The 21,599-nt window shown below is 45.2% G+C and overlaps 1 protein-coding gene across 1 annotated transcript in view; it reads right to left on the bottom strand.

Moving 5' to 3' along the window:
• Positions 1-12,886, bottom strand: part of LOC130033566 (coiled-coil domain-containing protein 162-like) — a 62,387-nt gene extending 49,501 nt beyond the window's left edge. The window contains exons 1-4 of the mRNA XM_056125331.1: positions 12,845-12,886; positions 6,912-7,065; positions 3,536-3,631; positions 2,007-2,159 (exon numbers count right to left, since the gene is read on the bottom strand). Coding sequence (XP_055981306.1) covers positions 2,007-2,159; positions 3,536-3,631; positions 6,912-7,010 — 348 coding nt within the window. The 5' untranslated portion in view covers positions 7,011-7,065; positions 12,845-12,886. The remainder of the gene's footprint in view (positions 1-2,006; positions 2,160-3,535; positions 3,632-6,911; positions 7,066-12,844) is intronic.
• Positions 12,887-21,599: the final 8,713 nt, after the last annotated feature.

The following is a 21,599-nucleotide window of genomic DNA, read 5'->3' as shown; positions in this document are numbered from 1 at the left end:
ATAATAGGACAGCAAACTGTTGGAGTTCATCCTGGAACAGCTCCCTGTCCATCTAGGGCTACTGGGTTTGTGTGGGAAAGACCCCGAGACCCAGCCTTGATAGGGGGAGTTGTTGCCAGGGGAATCGGCATTCCCTTGCATTTAGCATGGCCCGATGGCCCTTCAGTTGCCTGTGACCTGAGGTCTGAGATAGGGAGAATCTGTAGTGTCTGTAAAACTCATTGTTTCACCTCTGCATTAGCTCATAGAAATCCCATGACACCTCGTGTCACTCTGTTTCATCTAGCCCAGGTAACCGTAGAATTCGCCTTCCTCTTTCTCTCTTGTGATCCACACATCATGCATTCCTTTCTGCCCTTTTATAGCCACTGTTCTCCCCTAATAAACTGTCTTATGACCATCACCCTGTGACCCAGTCTATCCATCGCGTGTGTGTCTTTGAGCAATTAGTTGTAGATCACGTAATAGTCTCTGTTTTCCCAGATCTTGTATCTGCACCGACAGCTATACATACGATAAACCTTTGCTCTCTGGGTGTGGGATGAGATAGAGATGGTGCCCAGCTTTGTTTTGTTTGGGCAACTGGGCAGCTGGAGGTTAGAGATTATGGGAGGAGAAGCAAATAGAAGTACTGTGAACTCAATTGGGGGTAAATTGTCTCTGAGAGAACAGGAACAAGACAATGGAACCATAGGACTCTGATTAGGACTGAGATTTGCACCAGTCATTGCATGCAAATAGCACCAAAGCTATAAAAATAAAAGTCTTCACCTGGGTGTGTATATGAATTGGAGTGAAAGAAAAACTTAATCAGAGCTTTTACTTTACTAAGAATATTAGGAGAAAGAGTGTGCTTTTAAAAAATTATTATTCAATTAGTTTATTTTGGTTTGGGAAGGCTACACCTGGGGGTGTTTGGGGGCTGCTTCTGGCTCATTCCCAGTGGTGCTCAGGGATCATGTAGTGCTGGGGTAGGGGGGGAGTGGGGTGGAACTCAGGGCTCTCCCATGCAGAATGCACTCAGCCTGCTCAACATCTCCCAGCCCTTTGATCTTTTCAAATCGAGGGGGTGGGGGGAAGAAACTTTAGGTTGTATTTTTGAAAGACAACAATCTGTCTTTCATATTAAAATAATGTTTTTCCTATGAATTCCCATGAATATTTTTTTTTATGAAGTAAAGGCCTCAAAGGCACAAAAGTGGCAGAGTCAGGGTAGTAAAAACTGCAACCCTGAGCTTAGATTAGAAAGAAAATCACTACGTTTGGGGAATTGGTTGGGGACCTACAAAGATGTCTGAGAAGGCATGGCTGCACTGTTAGAGAAAATGAAGGGCTGAGAAGTGTCAAGGTTGCCCAGGGGCCCACTTGGGAGAGGACAGGAAAGTACTCTGGGGTGTCAGTGGCAAGGCCCCTGGTGCCCAGGATGAAGGGGGCTCAATGGTGTGAGCTGAGGAGAGAGATTCGAAGGCCAAGGTGCCTGGCATAGGCATTTAAGAAATTTGCTTCTGCAAAGTGGCACCAGCTGATTCTCCTTGCATGGACAACTTTGCCTGCTTCCCAGATGCACACAGACACAGGTCAGATTGTGGCTTTGAGACCTCAGAGCTTCAGAGGCAGGAGCACTGGTCTAGGCACCCAGCGAGGGGAGTGCTGGAAACCCAGGGATTAGGCAGGAGTTGTTCCCCGAAGGGGGGGGCCTCTCCCCTAGCCTAAATGTATGACTCACAGGAAAAGCAACCGGTTGGAGTATTGGTTTCACTGGGTTTCAATGTGCTTCCCATTCCCTTTGTTCTATTTTTAAAATGCAAAGAAATGGATATACCAGGGATGGTTGGGGTTTACCACGAATGAAAATCCTTGGCAGTTGCTTTTACAGAGGCTGTTCCCCATTGCAGAAGCAGTCCTGCCCCTCCTCCCCACAGGCTGTGGACAGGTGTGGCTCTCGGCCAGCTTCCAGACGGCCACTTCCTGGCACTGCCCACCATGGAGACTGTGTCCAAGGATACCTGTGTATTTTTGTCTGGTGTGGCTTGCCGTTCCTGGTCGCCCTCCGTGATCAGATGGCAGCTGCTCAGAACATCTTCCATGAGCAGCTGCATCCCCACCAGTTCTCCATGAGCCACCTTGAGGTCATGGGCACTCAACCTACAGAAACATAGCTATAAAACAAACAAAGCCATCCATTCAGGGTGAGTCTTTATCTGATGATTCCAAGGGAGAAAACAAAAAAGAATTGTGTTTATAAACTCTGTCCTGTCAACTATTATGCAGCCATAAAGATCAGAGTAACATTTCTGGTCCCGAGTCCTCCTTGAACATATTAGGCCTTTTTTTGCTTGTTTGGGGCTAAACTCAGTGGTGCTGGGGGCTACTCCAGTTCTATGTTTGGGGGTCACTCCCAGTATTACTCTGAAACCATGTGGTGCTGGGAATCAAACCCAGGTCCTCCCAATGCAAAGTATGTGCTCAGTCTATTGAGCTGTCTCTAGCCAGTTGATTTGGGAGCAGGGGGTGGGGTGGCAGCACATCTGACTGTGCTCAGGACTTACTCTCCTGGCTCTGTGCTCAAGGATCACTCCTGGTGAAGCTCAGGGAACCATGTGGGATGCTGGAGATCAAACCTTGGTTAGCTCCATACGAGGCAAACACTTTAACCTCTGTGCTATCTCTCAGGCCCTTAGTTGATTTTTAAAAAACCATTCTAACTTGGGGCTGGAGCCATAGCACAGTGGAAAGGGTGTTGGCCTTGCACGCGGCCGACCCGGGTTAGATTCCCAGCATCCCATATGGTCCCCCGAGCACCGTCAGGAGTAATTTCTGAGTGCAGAGCCAGGAGTAACCCCTGTGCATCACTGGGTATGACCCAAAAAGCAAAAACGAAACAAAAACAAACAAAAAAAAACCCCCAAACCCATTCTTACTTGCTATTTTACTTTTAGAAACCTTACAACATAAGGAGAGTTTGCGGCCCATATAAAAGCAAATAGGATAATTCCACTCTCTAACCCTAATAACTGTTAGTCTATACCCTGCACATCACCTCCATATTACTTTGAAGTAAATTTATCATTGATCTTCATGTCATTATTAATATTTATCTATACTCGCTATTAAAAAATGAAAATGTAAAATTTGCATGAATAATATTAGGGGAGGAACATAATTAGAAGAAATTGTCCTTCTGAGTCTCACTGGAAGAATTCTCTTCCAGCCATGGTACTTTGTAGTGTCAGGGGTCAAAGTCCAGGAAGCTAGCAGCTGGGCAGGTTGGCTCAGAAAATGAGTGGAGAGGGAGGGCAGCTCTCCCAGGTTATGGGAGCATCAGGTGACTATGACCATGGCTGAAACTAATGGAGACCATCATTTCCTCTGTTGTAGGCAGACGATACAACTCATCTGCAACACTGAATTTATTGCTTAGAACTAAACACTCTACTTCCAAATGACTCTTTGGGTATGCAGAATTTGAACTATGGATTCCATTACATCACACTTTGCCATTTGTATTCTGTTTTCTCTGTGACATTTAGTTTACCTGCATATTAAATTCTAGAGTATCTGGGCAGCTACTCATCACCGGAAATGGTCCTCCATCTTCCAGAAATGTTCTCCAAGGGAACAGCATAAATGCCTAGAAGAAACAAACAACAAACATGCAATATGTATTGCACCCACATGCAACCAAGATTGCTGTTGTCTGTACACTGTTGGATGTGTTATTTTTGGATAGAGATTCATCTTGATTTATAGCCCTAAAGGATAAAAGTGATGATCTTATTAAGGGGTAGGGGGAGTATCTGCCAAGCAGTGCTCAGGGAGCTTAGGACTATTCTTGATGGTACTCTGGCAACCAAGAGATAATGCTCAATGCTAGGACCTGAGGCAATGGTGCTGCTGCAAAACCAGGGACCTCCATGACCTCACCCAACCTGAGGGTCACCTGAGAGCTACACTCGACAATGCTTGAAGGTGGGGTGGGGCATTCAGGGCCAGAATTAGGCTCATAAAACTCCCCAGTCCTTGTCTTGCCTGCTAATAATCTTATTTTTAAATTGATTTTTTTCAGAAAGTGTCTACAAATGAAGGATACTTAAGACTTCAGTGTAACTACTCAACACAGGGTTAGAAGTTTCAGAGAAGTATAACACACATGGGGTATGTTTATAACCAACAAAAGTAAACATACTCAAGTGTTCTGAAGAGAAATCTTTAAGTCTTGCCATTTGTCACACCCAATTTTACAGAACAATTCAAAACCAATGTTACAGCTCTGCGAGTTGTAACATCTACTCCACATCATGTTCGAAAGCTGCTGCTTCCTCTACTTCCTCTGGTGCTACATGCAGCCTTGGATAGGATTGCCTGTCCGTCAGACCCTGGGTCTATTCTTCCAGGCTCTGTGCTGGCTGTAGATAGTCCCTCAAGTTGAAGTGAATTGAAGCAGGAGGGGAGCTTACATCCACCTAAAACCAGGCCCAGTAATTATAGGTTGAACCCTGTTTTCTGGGTCTCCATGGGTCAAAAGTGACTGTCTTAGAACTAAGGAAGGTAGAGACATGGAACAATCAGAAAAGTGGTACTGGCATTTCGTGGTTTAGCTTTGTAATGTAAAAATATTATATTTGTCTTTTGAAATCAAAATATCCTGTTTTGGGGCCTGAGCAATAGTACAGTGGGTAAGGCCTTTGCCTAGCACATAGATGACCTGGGTTCAATTCCTAGTATTCCAGATGATGGTCTCTTGGCTCTGCACTCAGGAATCACTCCTAGCAGGCTTGCAGTGAACACAGAGCCAAGCTAGTAGTCTTCTGAGCCTGCCAGGAGTGATCCTTGAGTTGCAGAGTCAGGAGTAAGCCCTATGCATTGCAGGGTATGCCCCCAGCACCCCTCCCCACTCCAAAAGACCCCGATTTGCTTGTGAGGAAGTTTTTATAGGTATGTTGACAAACTCTTCAGATACTCTTCTCATCAAAACAGGAAGTTTAATTCTTCTCCTCATGAGTGTGGGCTGGACTCACTTTAATGACTATCTATAGCAGATGTGATGACCTGGCACTCTTGTGATTAGATTACAAAAAAGAGTAGGTCTTCCATCTTGGCTTCTTCCTCTTGCTGCTTCCTGAATTGTTTGATCTTCCTGAATTGTTGGCCAAGTTGGTAGAAACCCTGAGGAGGAGGAGAAGCTTGGAAACTTGTCTTCTCATGCCCATGCATGCACAGTCACATGAATGGGCTTGTCAGTAGATTCTCTGGTAAAGCTTGGCACTGCCCATAGCCCAGGTTGGTACCTTGATCACAGCCTTTTGAAAGATTCTATGTCAGAACTACCATTTGATTTATTTATTTATTTATTTATTTATTTTGTGTATGTGTGTGTGTGTGTGGGGGGGGTTGGTCAATACCTGGAAGTGCTCAGGGCTTACTTACTCCTGACTCTGTGTTCAGGCATCGGTGTTCAAGGAACCATATGCAGTGCCAAGAATCGAACTTGTGTCCGCTGCTTGCCAGGTAAGTGCACTACCTGTTGTACTATCACTATAACACTCCCTGCCCTTTTTTCCTATGATAGTAGGATTTTTTAAAAATTTTTATTAGTGAAACACCATGAAGTACAGTTGTGGATTTACAAGTTTTTGTGCTTGGGTTTCAGTTATACAATGATCGAGTACCCATCCCTCCATTAGTACCCATTCTCCACCACCAATGATCCCAGTATCCCTCCCACCCACCCACCTCCCATCCCATCCCCCCTCTGTGGCAGGGCATTCCCTTTTGTTCTCTCTCTCCTTTCGGTTGCTGAGGTTTGCAAAAGAGGCATTGAGTGGCAATCATGTTCAGTCTATAGTCTACTTTCAGCATGCATCTCCCATCCTGGGAGGATCCTCCGAACACCCTTTGATAGTAGGATTCTTTATTTAGCACTTACATCAGTGGATAAATTATCTATACAACAAATACTAAGTAAACAATGACCACAAATGACATATTAGAACCCTTGTGCTTAATAGACGTGCCAAAAATTTCACTTTTGAAAAGCAAATATATATTCTCAAGAGCCTATGGTCTGAGCATTCTCAAGATCTGAGCATATGTTGAGACTCAATACTTCTGTTACTCATCCTTTTCAATCACAGTGCTATGAAGCTAGATATCAAGTGCAGAAAGAAACCTGAAAAGCATCAAACATGTGTAGAATAATGTGCTATCAAATAATTCATGACTCAATAGAACACAAAAGAAAAAAATTTAAAGATATTTAGTTTTAACCTTAACCTATTCTCACAGGTTAAGCAAGAACTACCTAACTGAGCTGTTTCCAGGTTCCTGGTCTTCAGAAACTATATGAAAAAGTGCATGCTTGTTGCTTATCTTTTAATTTTGTAGCAGCAGATAACTAATATAATGTATGACCCAGGGTTCTGAGACTCCCTGTGAGTCTGACCTATGGATGTATGAACAAGCTCTTCAGTTACAGAAGGCAGATAATCTACTTGATGCTAGGAGCAATCAGAATCGCCAGAATTCCATTCAGTTGCACTCCATGATACGCATTGAAAATCAAAGCCACAATTCAGTGCTAACCAAATCTATTGATTGGATGAGCATCACTGAGGACTTATTAAATGGAAGGGATCAAGTGTTGCTTCTTTCAATTATGAGCAGAAAAGCCACAGCACCTGTCAGCCTATCAGCTGTTGAGAGAACCTGATAAGGAAGAGCTGATGTCCATGGGGGCGTGGATGCTTACACCAAGTCGGGGTGAGGAGCCAATCAAGAGTATAGGCTTTAAAACTCTGAGGGCCACTGCAAATTTTAAGTTAAAGAACAAGTGATATTTATCCCTTGCTCCCCCGTCCCTCCCCCTTATCCATACCTTATGTAGGCACATAAATGAATGTCTCTAGACACACCTGGTGACTCCGTGGATCAAGTGGCTCTGGCAGACTGAACTGTGAAGCAAAAATGCTCTTCCTAAGAGAGTTGCTCAGGGGAGGCAACCCGTGGTACATGCTGTCTGTGACAGACTGGCAGGCAGGAGCATTTCCGGCTGCCAAGAAGGTTGTCCTGCCAACACACAGGAGGAGAAAGGGAGAGATCTATTAAGAGCAGTTGCTTCTGAGGCCGAGTTCGATACTCTCCTCAGAGTGACTACAGCAAGAGAACATGTTAGGGTCGCAACAGATTTTTTGTTTAGCACCCTCTTCCCTCACCCCTTCTCTTCAATCATTGCCCTTAGGTTCTTGTGATTCATAGCCTCGAGGAAAAGAAACAGGCTAGACTGTTCTACAGTGTGGGAAGATTGTGTGGTTCACCGTTCAACGCACTGTAGCACTGTACTGTCCTCCTGTTGTTCATCGATTTGCTCAAGCGGGCCCAGTAACATCGTGAGATTTGTTGTTACTGTGTTTGGCATATTGAATACGTCACGGGTATACTATTCAATGCAGTAACCCACAATCATGCTCCTGCTGAGCACTTGAAATGTAGCTGCTGAGGCTAAAGACTTGAATTCTTGATCTCTTGGAAAGGGGGCCCCCATATCTGGCTCTGTACCCAGGGGCCACAACTGGCAGTACTCAGAGGACCATAGAGAGTGCTGGGGGCCAAACCAGGGTCATGACTACATCACATACTAAGCATAGGCTAGTAGTACCTTAGCCTTTGGACTATCTCTCGGGCCTTGAATTTTCAATTTTATTTCATCTCTATCAAATGAATGTAAATTCAAATGAAATAAAAGTTTATTAGTTTTTATACTTTGGGGGGTTTTGAGCCATACCAAGAGGTGCTAGGGGTTTACTCCTGGCTCTGCACTCAGGAATCACTTTTGCTGGTGCTCAGGGAACCGTATGGGATGCCAGGGTTGGCCATGTGCAAGGCAAATGCTCTACCCACAGTACTATCTCTCCAGTCCCTAAAGCTGAATTGAATAATAAGAGTCTGGAGCTTAAAAGAGAAAGGTTTTGGTTCTATTTTGAAACACATTTGACTTTGCCCACCAAGAGTAAAAACTCCTGAAGACTAGTACATAAAATTTATCCCATGAGTCTGAGTGAATGAAGTATGCATGATAAATTATAATGATTTTCTTGTCCAAAAGGAACAGAAGGGCTTAGCAAGAAAGGCAGGAATATCGAGTGCAGGTCTAATGGATATCAAAGAAAATATGTTGACCAGAGCAGGAGAGAGCTCAACAGCGGAACACATGCTTTAATAGGAGACCTGGGTTCAAATCTTAGTACAACATGGTCTCCCAGTAGTGCTGGAGCACAGAGCTGGGAACAGCCCCTGAGTACCACAGAATATAGACAGGAGAGGAAAGAAGAGCAGAGGGGAGGTGAAGAGAGGGGAGGTGAGGAGGAGAGGAGGGGGAGGGGAGAGAAGAGGAAGGGAGGGGAGGGGAGGGGAGGGAGGAGGATTGGATCTTGTTTTGTTCACATCTGACTTGTTGACAGTAGTATTTGCATTAAAAATGGGATGTTCTGTTAAGAAAGCAGCACTCTACAGTCAACAGCTCTGAATGGAAGTTTCACTGCAACAACTGTGTGACCCTGGGAGAGTTACGCAGCTTCTCTGAACATCCAATTCCTCATATATAAAAATGGTGAAAATGCCCTCCTTATCTCACTCAGTTTTGATGATTCTAGTTTTTTAAAAAAGAGAAGAAGGGTGTGTGTGTGATGGAATTTGACTTTTTATTTTCCTACAATGCTTTGGGAACACATGGGGTGTTGTTGTTGTTTTATAAAGTCCTTTGAAATACTGAAAAAAAGGTGCATGAAGCCCAGTGTCCACACACTAGGAAACCCTGGCCCATGCCTTCTGCAGGACTGGATCTCATCAGGCCAGCTTGCTAGATGCACTCATGGTACTGTTGCAGTTTTGCTAACCTCTGACTAAATAGGAAATTTGATTAGAGCCACAGACCCACCCAACTATTTGTGTCCAATGCAAATGACTAATTCACCTTCTAAGACACATTAGCTTTGTCCTGGGCATCTATTGAGCTGGCTAATAAGTAACTCCTGCAGGTTGGAGGCCTGCCCAGAAGTGCATGGTTGACGGGCCCTGGGTAATGTGACTCCACACCAGCAGACCTGGTACCCAGGGCCTTCAGGATCTTGCCTAAGCTGGCTGGAGACAGGTCAGTAGGAGTAGAGTGAAACTCCTGCTCCCCATCCCTCACCCCTGAAACTGGCCTGTCACCAAGAAGTGTGAGCTAGAGGGTAGGGAACCACTGGGTGTCTGTCCCATTTGTACTTGAGCTCCGTCCTTCCTTGCCTCTCAGTCTAGGATAGCATCTGCTCTGTGTGTGTGTGTGTGTGTGTGTGTGTGTGTTTGTGGTGTGTGGTATGTGCATGGTGTGTGTGGTGTGTGCATGTGTGTGATGGGGGTGTGGTGTGTGTGTGTGTGTGTGTGTGTGTGTGTATAATGGTGTGGGGTAGGGGCCACGCCCAGTGGTATTCAGTGCTTACTCCTGGCTCTCTGCTCAGGGATCATTTCTGGTAATCTGGTACCTTGTGTGAAGTTGGGGCTCAAATGTAGGTTGGCCACATCAGTGGAAGCACCCTATTCACTGTGCTATCTCTCCCATTCAGCGTGCTTCTCCTGGTCCAGGTTCTAGTTCTTGGGCCAGAGAGATGGTTCAAAGGCTCCAGACCCATGTTTTGCATGTTGAGGGCTGGGTTTGATCCCTAGCAACACCTGGCCTCCCAAACACTTCACAGGCCTGGGACAGCCGCTGAGCATTTCTGGGTGTGCCTCTTCCCCAAAGTGACATCTTTTGTATTCAGGATGTCCAGATTTGATCCTCAACACTATAGTACCCCCTAAGCTCTGCCAGGAGTCACCTCTGTGCTGATGCTATCCCCTGAGCTCCTACTGAGTGTGATTCTCAAATGAAAATAATAAAAATTAAAGTGGGGGCTATAGCACAGTGGTAGGGCGTTTGCCTTGCACGCAGCCAACATGGCCGACTCGAGTTCGATTCCTCCGCCCCTCTCGGAGAGCCCGGCAAACTACCAAGAGTATCTCGCCTGCACGGCAGAGCCTGGCAAGCTACTCATGACGTACTCGATATGCCAAACACAGTAACAACAAGTACCATGATGGAAACGTTACTGGGCCCGCTCGAGCAAATCGATGAACAATGGGAGGACCGTAACCGTGACCGTGACCGTGAAAGTAGGGGCTGGAGCGATTAGTACAGGGGGAAGGGCATTTGACTTGCATGTGGCCGACCCAGGTTTGATTCCCAGCATCCCATATGGCCCCCTGAGCACTGCCAGGAGTAATTCCTGAGTGCAGAGTCAGAAGTAACCCCAGTGCATTGCTGGGTTTGATCCAAAAAGCCAAAAAAAAACAAGAAATAAAAGTAAAAAAGAAATATAAAATTGTGGTGAAGGCTTCAGTTTACATAAGCAGAAAGTTCCCTGGGAGTAGTTATATTTGCCCAGTTGGGTAGCTGGCGGACTGTAGGGTAACTTTCCCCAGCTTCCTGTCCCTTTTGATTACCTAAGGACTTTTCCTCCTTTGTTCGCAGATTCAGCACTGAGTCAAAGGCTCAGGAAGAATAGCATTTCCCTTTCTGCTCTTTTTCCTCCTTCCTCATGCCTGTTCTTCTGAGTTCCTTTTTTCTCTCCATGTTGCTCAGCCCAAGGATGAAGTTAAAACTATGAAGGTTCTCCTGCTCTGCTGTGGACTAGCCCAAAACACCAACCCTGAAGATCTTTTTAGAAGGGAGGTCAGAGGGGCCAGAGGGATAGTACAACAGACAATGCAAGGCAAGGGGCAGACCTGGGATCTCCAATACCCCATGTGGTCCACCGAGTCTTACCAGGAGTGATTCCTGAGCACAGAACCAGGTGTAAGCCCTGAGCACTGCTGGGTGTGCCCTCCCCCCCCCCCCAAAAAAGAAAGGAGGTCAGAACTGTTGGGTATGAATGAGTCAAAGACTACTTCCCTCATAAATGCTCCTTTCTGCAGTTCTGGGTACTTCCCTCTACGTTCATTTACAAATGCAGTACAAACATTTCACTTGTACGTAATCCTGAGAACGACAAGATGAGAAAGGACTTCAGGGACCTGGGAAAGAGCCCTTGCGTTGATCCCTGATACTACTTGGTACCCTGAACACTGCACAGAGAAACAACCGCCATCCCCTCCACCCAAGCAGTGAGTGGGGAGGAGCTTAGGGGCCTAAAGTGTGGGCCCCAAATCGCAAACCTCAAAATACAGTGCGAAAAGAGAACTTCTGGAGCAGAGTTCTATTTCTTCATCCTCTGTTTGTAAATTTCTTAAACATTCTCACCTTGGGTTTCAGAGTCCAGAAGGCCAAGGAGTTGCCCTCGTGAAGATTAGCTAGACCTTTCACATCTTTTCTTAACTAAGCTACAGTTTATTTAAGGATGTTTGTCAAGAGAAAAAAAAACACATCAGCCAGATTTATGGTCCTGTTGAATTGGCATAAATTCAGAGTCCCTTATGCTTGAGGAATGAAAATGCAGAGAATAGTCAGAGGCTAGAGTCCATTCCCCAAGGAGGTGGGTGTCAAGTGGTAAGCACAAGAAGCCCATGACCTCCAACACAGTCCATTCCCCGAGGAGGTGGGTGTCAAGTGGTAAGCACAAGAAGCCCATGACCTCCAACCCCCACATACTTACTCATTGCACTGGGAATGAATCATGGGCAGTTCACTAATATTGACATTTTGGGGGTAAGCAGAGACCCTTAGTCAGAGGTCAGAACCAAGAGGTCAGAACCTCTTCCTTTCCCATAAAAAAGTGAATTTATCCTGGAATCATTGTAATTGATAATTTAAACTAATTTTCGCATCGGCTATGAAGAACCCACCCAATAAACATGTCTCATATATAAGCTATTTAATATCTATAAGGTCAGAGAGAAGTGTGTGTATTTGCTATCTTAACTCGGCTAACCAATTACATCGGCTTCAGGAGCACTGTGAAAATTCTGTTCTTTTCAAAGACACATACATCTCCTAGGGGTTAGGGACTTGGCCTTGCCCATAACCGACTCCAGTCAAAAAGGTCCCCTGGAAGGTGTTGCGCAGCAGGTCAACCTGTACCTGCTGGGCGAGTGCATCAGCAGCCCGATGGTGCCTTCAGGCTTCCTGATACCCAAAAATTGCCACTGTGCCGGACCCCAACAACTTGGGACCAAGTTTCCCAAGAAACTAAATAGTCGAAAGTTAGGTATGTGGGAGTCACACCCACAAACTACCACCGGCTCAGCTATAAAAGCTCAAGAAACTATTTAGCATCTGCCTAAGGGGCAGGCTGGGGTGCTGGTAGGAGGATTCAAAGTAATGGTGGTGGGAAGGTGCAATGATGGTGGGATTGGTCTTGTAAATAATCACTGAGAAAAACTTTATGAAAAATTTAAAAAGTTTTAAAAAAAAAAGGTCCCTTGACCCCAGCCAGTAGCGACCTCTGAATTCACATCCAGGAACAATACCAGGGCACTGCCGGGTAGGTACACACACACACACACACACACACACTCTCTCTCTCTCTCTCTCTCTCTCTCTCTCTCTCTCTCTCTCTCTCTCTCTCTCTCTCTCTCAGAGAATCATCTTTTAGGGAATCCAGTGTAACTTGATTCCCCTTGACGCCCCGCGTGCAGGAAGCCGTGCTTGGTAGGCCAGCACCCAATCCCAGGGCTGAAATCGCACCCGGTATCAGCGAGAAGGCTCTCGGCTGCAGGACGCGATCAGGTTGCGGCGACTATTTTAAGCTCCCGGCTTGCCTAGAGAGGCCTCCTTCTGGCCCCTCACCCAGCGGAAGGGAACGGTTCGCTGCCCCGCCGGGCGCCGCAGCCTTACCGGAGGCGGTACCTCACTGCGGTATCAAACTGCAGAAACAGCACCTCCCTGCGGAGGAGGAGGGCCCCGGCCACCGCCGCCGGATCCCGGGGGTTTTGCAGGCTGTCGATCATTCTCTGCAGCTCTTGAAGCTCAGCTCCTAGAAGACAGAGGATTTTATTTATCTGTTTATTTATTTATTCAGATGGCATGAAATTAAGACGACTAGGGAGCGCATAGAACCATCATTTCATCTCCAAAGCTAACCTTTGACCCAAGTGGGAGTCCCCGGCTTGCTATATTTTGCAAGACCAGCAAAGCCTTCTGCTCTAGAACTGAAGGTCTGACTTATCTTTCCTTCCTTCCTAAGGAAGATAAAAACTTGCTGTACTTTACAAAAGAAAAAAATGCTGTTGGAGTGGGGGTGAGGGGGTGTGGGAAGCTTGAAGGCTACCAGGGCCACAATCCCTAAATAGAATGTAAAAGGAAAAGGATAAGGAATGGGAAGAACGGTCCTGAGTGAGTTTATTAAAGTTTCGAAATGGTTAATTACAAAGCAGCGCTCATTCCTCAGAGCCCTCTACCACCCTAATCATCAAGGCTTTCATTAACCCATCTTTGTCTCTGGTTTATGGAATAGTAACAACAAAGTCTCCAATGGAGACGTTACTGGGCCCGCTCGAGCAAATCGACGATCAACGGGAGGGCCTTTTTTACTTATATATATCATATATAATATACATGTATCTATATATTTCTAGAAGGTTCTTATTTTATTTGTGGGGATTTTTTGGGGGGGGATGGGTAGAACCTGGTGGTGCTCAGGGATCACTCCTAGCAGGCTTGGGAGACCACCAGGGGTGCCAGGAATCAAACCTGGATTAGCTGTGAGCAAGGCAAGTGCCTTAACCCCAGTACTATCTCTCTGCCTAAACCATGAAACTTTTTATGACTTCTCTGTAACTCTAAGGGTCACCAGGGCTGAACGAAACCTAGCAGATGTGGAGGCGTGCTCCAGTGAGCTCACTGGAGCTCATGGTGCTGGGTGGCAGGCATGTGGTTCACACAAATACCAGTCAGTCTGGTGAGCAAGCAACATACTCTCTCTGGCTAAGCAGCAGTGAGGGGGCGGAAAGGGCCATGACCTCTACAAGGACAAGACGGGGAAAAGGGCATCTAGAGTGGCACAGCCCCCATAAGTGACACTCTGTGACAGGCAAAGAGTACACAGGAGTAATGTAAAAAGTAAGATTCTGCTTGTAGGAATGGTTGCCATATGGGAATTTTTCTTCTACTCCTGTGCTTGTCATTCTGTACATATGGTCACAGGATCTAGGATGGTTTCCTGGGAGATGTCCCTATGATGATGGAGGCACAGAAGGGAGGTTCCCTCTTCTCTGTCCTCTAGAATTTGACAGTCCTCCTTCTGGATTCCCTTTTCTTGGTGGGGGGCACACCCGAAAATGCTCCGGGGTTACTCCTGGCTCTGCACTCAGAAATCACTTCTGGCCATGTTTGGGGGACCATATGGGATGGTGGGAATTGAATCCGGGTCAACGCCTGCAAGGCAAAAGCCCTTCCAGCTTTTCTAAGGCTCAGGCTTCCCTTTCTTTGTAGAGTAACCAGTTAGGTGGGGAGGGAGGCAGGGACCAGATGGCTGGGGTGGGGTTAGATGGATAGGGGTGGTGGTGGGGGGGAAGGGCTAGGATGGCTTCTATGAACCAGGAAACTGGAGAGGAGACTTTTCTAAAACTTTTCCCCAGGACAGGGAAGGAGAAAGGGGGGTGGAGCAATAGAGGAAGGGAGGGAAGGGGCAAAAGGGAGACAGGGAGAGAGAAAAAGAAACGGGAAATGAGGGAAGAGAGGGAGGGAAGAAGAAAAGAGAGAGAGAGGAGGAGAAAGGAAGGAAAAGAGAAAATGGGAGGGCGAGAAGAGAGAAGGAGAAAGAAAGGAGAGAGAGGGAGAGAGAGAGAGGGTGAGTGGGTGGTGCTAGAAAGGGAAGAGGAAGAGAATGGGAGAGAGAAAGGAGGGAACATATGGGAGAGAAGGGAGCCAGGACTCACAGTGTCTGTCTGGGAGTGAACCCTCAGAGCCAGTCCACTTTGCTCCTAGCTGGCTGGTCTCGGGAGTTCTGGAAACCCTTAGTTGCTGTACCTGGGCATTCACTGGCCTCCTAATTCTTTATGAGGAAACCACAGCAAGCTCCCAGCTACATCCTGTGCTTCTCTCTCACTCCAGAGGGACTTTCGAGGAAAGAGAATTTGGCTGCAACAGAAGAGCTGCTTTCTTCGTTCAAGTGTGAGGCCCCAACCCTGAAATCTGCGCTCCCCCTTTCAGAAATATTTGAGAGAGCCAAGGAGGGAGCCCAAAGATTGGTGTTTGTGCTTTGCATGCAGGAGGTAAGGATTTGGTTCCTGGCACCCCTTAGTCTCCAGAGCATTGTCAACACCAACCAGAAGCACAGATCTGGGAGAAAGTCCTGAGCACCTCAGGGTGTGGCCCCAAAGAAACGAAATGAAACCCTATTTTAGAACACGTAAATTCACCAGAATCGTTCTCTCTGACTCCACCAGCTCTGAGCAGGCTGGAAGGAGCTGGGAGGGCCTAAGGACTTACTTCAGCCCCTTTTACCTTCCTTCTCTCCTCTCCTCTGGGAAGCACCAGCACCCGGCAGCCTCAGTCTTAAAACAAATGATCCCAGAGTAACTCTGTTTTCTTTTTCTTTTTTTTTTTTTCTGTATACACATTTTATTAAGGTTACACATGGTTTGCCTTATCAAATAGTAGACTCTGGATCACTGTGATTACCTATGCAAAGGTATGAAATCAAGTTCTCTGTATATTATTTTTTCTTTCCTTCTTTCTTATCTCTTTGTTTCTTTGTTTATTTCTTTTTTCTTTATTTCTCTTTCTTTCCTCTTCTCTCTCCTTCCTCCCATCTTCCCGCCCTCCCTCCCTCCCTTCTTCCTTCCTTCCTTCCTTCCTTCCTTCCTTCCTTCCTTCCTTTCTTTCTTTTTTTTTATAATTTATTTATTTATTGAATCACTGTGGGAAAAGTTACAGAGCTTTCGGGTTTAGGTCTCAGTCATGTAGATATCAAACACATTTCCCTTTACCAATACTTATTTTTAACCCCGAACCCCAATAGACCCCCACCTCCCACCCCTCCCAATTCTTGTGAGGCAGATGAGTTCTAGTTAATACTCTATCTACTTTGACTAGATAGATTATTTCGATAGAAGATGCACAATTATTGTTTAGAGTTTACGACCCACCCCCCACAATCAGAGTAACTCTGTTTTCACTGCAGCAGGATGAGGCTGTACCTCAGAGGCCTGCGTCCGCCTCTTGCCATGGGGTCCCATTTAGAAGCGTAGAAATGGTAAGAAATCAGTTTCCTTTCTCCAGAATTTCTCCAGACTTGTGTCTTTGTCTCCCACTGAGTCTCCAGGTGACGCTGGTACACATTACCCTTTTCCGGGACAGGCACGTGCAGGTCCACAGTGGCCCTTGCTCATGTCCTTTCTTAGCTTTCCAGGATGGTCCAGTCCCTTGATCCTTTCCTAGCTTGCTGGGACTGTCCCTCTTGCTTTCTCCACTGACCTGAGCCTGGTTCTCCTGGAGAGGCCAGAGTCCAGCCCGGCTTCCCCCAGGTTCAGCACTTCCAGCTATCACGGGACCCGCTTTGGAAACGGACCTAGCACCTTCCACCTCATCTCTAAGGAGCATCTCTCTCCCGTTTCAACGACAAGAAAAGCATTCTTCCTAGCCCTGTCGGAAACCAAGCACCCACACCCACCCCAAATCCAGTTGCTCCCCCTCAGATTCCACTCCAATAGAGTATAGGGGCTTCTAGAAAACTCCCAGAACATCCTGGGGACTGAACTTGGGGCCTTATGCCTACATGGTTTCCCTTCCACCTCAGAACTCTTTCCTCTAGAAGCATCTTAATTTTTCTCTCTGAGCAAAGCCCACTTACAAGAGTCCCTGAATTAGTCAAAAGAGTTTAGAGTGTTTCAAGATTTCTCTGACCTCTTGATGCTTATGTTGAATACTGGCTAGTGTGTTGAAAGTGTGCTCTACAACAGTTCTGAGCCTTCTGCTCAGGCAGCACCCCTCCCTCCCCCGCCTCTCCCTGCTGCTTCAAATACAGCTATCAGAATCCCTCCCCCCTCCCGCCAATTCTCTGAGACTCCTGCCTGAACCTGTCTGAACTGCTGCAGTGTTGAGCCTGGTGCAAATTTCCTGGCAAACAAGCAAGGTCTCCCACAACCATTTCCTCCATGCACTGCCAGAGAGGAAGAGATTGCATGAGGATTATATATAAGATCAGTAGGTGGACATAGGTTCCTTCTGTTCTCTAAAACTCTAGCTGACAGAGTCCAGGGTCCAGGCATGCAGCACCACATGGTCCCCCAAACATGCCAGGAACAGTTCCGGGGGCCCCCAAGCATTGCCATGTATGGCTCTGGGGCTCCCCAGCAACTCAGAGTTTGAAAAGTATCCTTGGGCCTTCATATTCAACCACTAGCCCACTTGGCTAAGTATCATTAGGATGATACTGAGCCAAAGTCTCTTGAGCACTGCTTGGGAGGGCCTCCAAATGAACAAGCATATAAATAAAATCCATAACTAAAAAACAGAACAGAACAAAATCAAAGGCACTCATTCCAGAATCACCCACACCTCAACTTAGGGTTCTTAGTTTCTCTTCCTTTATTTACTGTAACTCTTTCTCCTCTCTCATAGGTCCTAAGTAAAACTATTTATTTTACTGGGAGGAAAAATCCTTGACTGCTGTGTTATAATATATTGTTATTAGTTGCTTAATGGGCTGGAGCGATAGCACAGCGGGTAGGGCGTTCGCCTTACAAGCGGCCAACATGGCCGACCCGAGTTCGATTCCTCCGGCCCCTCTCGGAGAGCCCGGCAAGCTACTGAGAGTATTTGATATGCCAGACACAGTAACAACAAAGTCTCCAATGGAGACGTTACTGGGCCCGCTCGAGCAAATCGACGATCAACGGGAGGGCAAAAAAAAAAAAAGTTGCTTAATATTTATATGACTAATTACATCATTTGGACAGTAGGCAGATGATTAAAATAGCAAGATCAATGTTCCTGCTGCTGAATGACCCATTTTAATAACTTGTCTGCTCCTCAAAGTTACCTATTGCATCTATCCTAGAATCTAATTCTGAGTTGAGTACACAGGCTAGCTCCAGTCATACGGCACAGATGCCTCAGTGTTCTTACTATAGGGCCACTAGGTAACTGAGGGCTGTCTGCCAACTTCCTGACAATAAATGCTTAGCTCTGCAAAGGTTAGTGAGGGAAGAAGAGAGAAGGAATATTTAATGAGGTTTGTCCATTCTTCTTGAATTTTTCACAGATTTTAATCCATGTGGCATCTCTCCAAAACAGATATTGGGAGCCCGAGAGAATAGCTCATTGGGCTAAGTGTAGGCTTTGAATGCAGAAAGCCCAGGTTTGAACCCTGTCCCCTGAGTATTGCTGACAGTGACCCTGGAATAACTCGCTGGAAATAGCCACTAATCACTGCTGCTCCTGACCCCAAAACAAATAAATAAAACAGGCATTACTGTTCATTTTATAGAATAGCTACTCAGAGAAAGAAGTGCCGAATTTCCAGTAACCAAGTGGCAGACCCTTACATCCTCTGTCCCCCATCCCTATCTGTATCTCTCTGTCTCTGTCTCTATCTCTGTCTCTGTCTCTCCTCCCCCCGATACTTTGTGATTAACCTGCCAATATGCCAATATAGAATCAGCTGATTTGAATACAATATTTAATGGCATGTTCCCTTTGCTCTTCTTACTGCTGGCACCCATGAGAAAGTATTTTAGTTCTCTCTTTCCAAGTATTAAAAACTTCATTGTAGGGGCTAGAGTGATAGCACAGTGGGTAGGGCATTTGCCTTGCACGCGGCCGACCCAGGTTCTATTTCCAGCATCCCATATAGTCCCCTGAGCTACCGCCAGGAGTAATTCCTGAGTGCAGAGCCAGGAGTAACCCCTGTGCATCACCAGGTGTGACCCAAAAAGCCAAAAAAAAAAAAACCCAAAACCAGAAAGAACCTTCATTGTGATTAATTAGAAAGAGAATTATTTCACAAATCATCACACTGTATATATACTTCAGCAGCTTACATTTTCATGTGCCAATTATATCTCCAATTATATCTCAATATGTCTGGTAATGGAGGAGGGAGTTTCACAGGATTTCAGCTGATTTGATCACCTTTAATCACTTACCAATGCCATCAGTTCCTCCCCAATCGCCTCTTGAAGAGCTGGGACTTAGAGGAAATTCAAAACACGCTGGACTATTTCCAAGTTTGGCAAAACTGAGAAGGTAAGCTACAATGTCATGGAGAGCGGCCATCAGCTGCAGCGTCAGCTTCAGGGCTTGAAAAGCTGCCTGAGGAGAAATTAATACCAGGATGTAAATTTTAAGAAGCTTCTAAGAAGCATATAAAATATGAAAGCATTGATTTGGAATAACATCTTTAAGGAAGAATATTTGGGTAAACATTTTCACAGATACAGAATAGTGATTACCAAGATAATGGCAGAAAAAGAGAACAGCAGGTGTTCTCTGCTGTTGGATTAGGAATCTTCTGTGGGGAGGGATGGGGAAATGTTTGGCAACACATTGGCTTTGTTGAAAATCACTGTGACCAGTCGCCCATCAAAATGTGTTTGTATGACAAGCAAACGAATTCCTAGCAGTGACCCATAGTCAGACAGCATTGCTCTGAGGCACAGAATATGAATATCTATAAACATAGGTATTTATTGATGTGATTAACATGTTCATGAATGCTTAAACATTTCACTGAACATCAAACATTAAATATTGTTAGAACCAAAGTATAGCCATTTTTGGCGTGAACCAAAGTGCAGCCATTTTGGTTGGTAGTAGCCATTTTCTATTCTGTATGATTATGTAACTGACAGCTGAGCTGGGCATGAACCCAAGACCACATCTTGGGAAAAGAAACAGAATGAACAAAATTTACAATGCTTGCAGATAGTGCCTGTCAATTAGTAAAAAGAAGAAATATAGTGGTAGGCCAGGCATGGAAAGAGTAGAACACAGGTGGACCCACAGGTAGTACTAACCAGTTTACAGATAAGTTAGAGAGAAAGAACAATGTTGTTTGGGATTACTTAAACCCTTCACCTTAGTTGGTGGGGGTCATACTCCGACCATTTCTCTATGGGGTGCAGCCCTGGGCAGGGTCAGTGTGTAACAACTCTCTCTCTCTCTCTCTCTCTGTAATAACTCTCTTTAATAAACTTTTTTAATTCCTTATGGTTGTCTTGTATTCAAATCGTGGACCCTAACAATATTAAATCTTAACCTTCAAGTGAAGAAAAAGTGAAATATTGTGCTCTAACTGCAGAAGATAGTGTTTTTGAATATTAAACACTTAAATTAGCTTTTACTTTTGAAAATTTATTTGTTTGGGGGCAACACCAGGAGTTCACTCCTGGTTCTGAACTCAGAGGTCATTCCTGAAAGGGACCAGGGGATAATATGAGGTGCGTTACACACTGTACTCTTTCTCCAGTTCCTTTACATATTTTTTAAAAGGCACTTGAGAATTCTTAAATGAACAAGGGATTGTTCTTATTTTAAGTCTTTCAGGAAATGTCATATTGTTTTCCCTAATGGTAGCATCAATTTACATTCCTATCCACAGAGAAAAATGTTTCCCTTTCTCCACAGCTTTCCCTATATTTGCTCCCATTGGTCTTGACGATAACAGCCTGACGACTGTGTGATAATATCTCACTGTGATTTGTATTTCCTTGATAGCCATGATGAGATCCTTTTTGTGTTCTTATTGAACATTTGTTTGTCTTCCTTGGAAAAATGTCTGTTGAGGTTCTTTGTTCATTTTAAAGTCAGATATTTTCCCCTAGCTATCACACTGTATGAATTTCTTAAAAATTTTAGGCACTACCCTCATGTCATATGTTTAGCAAATAGTTTGTCCTGCTGTGTAGGTTGCCTGTTCATTTTTCCTGTTGTTTCTTTTGCTGTGCAAAGCCTTTTTAGTTTTATAAGATCTCATTTGTTTGATACATATATATGTATGTGTTTTGTTATATATGTAACATATCATTTTTATTATAAATGTAACATATATATTATGTGATTTATATGTTTTCTTGTATGTGTGTATTGGGCCGGAACGATAGCACAGTGGTAGGGCATTTGCCTTGCGCACAGCCGGCCCGGCTGAGCAGGGTTCAATTCCTCCGCCCCTCTCGGAGAGCCCGCAAGCTACTGAGAGTATCTTGCCTGCACTGCAAAGTCTGGCAAGCTATCCGTGATGTATTCAATATGCCAAACACAGTAACAACAAGTCTCACGATGGAGATGTTACTGGGCCCGCTTGAGCAAATCGAAGAACAATGGGAGGACAGTGACAGTGATATGTGTGTATTATTTAAAATATTACTGCCAAGATAAATGCTAAGGAGCTTTTCCCCTCTTTTCTAGAAGCTTTAGTTTCAGGTCTTTTAATCTTTCTTTTGTGGTTGGTCTATAGGGGTATAGAGGAAATTTTCTTTGACACCCTGAGGTCCTTCTTGGACTAGTAGAGCAAAAAAATTTACACCATTCAGAGAATTAAAGGAAACAGATCAAATTTAATTACATGTATATGGAGAATTTGTAAATCAGAGGGTAAAATGAGAGCCCGACTCTTGTACCCAGAGCTAAGAGATGGGATAGATCCTGG

The sequence above is a fragment of the Sorex fumeus genome, unplaced genomic scaffold (assembly GCF_029834395.1).
Source record: "Sorex fumeus unplaced genomic scaffold, SorFum_2.1 ptg000054l, whole genome shotgun sequence".
Classification (NCBI taxonomy): Eukaryota; Metazoa; Chordata; class Mammalia; order Eulipotyphla; family Soricidae; genus Sorex; species Sorex fumeus.
Note: the sequence above shows the minus strand (reverse complement) of the source record. Positions and strands in the feature narration are given on the sequence as shown.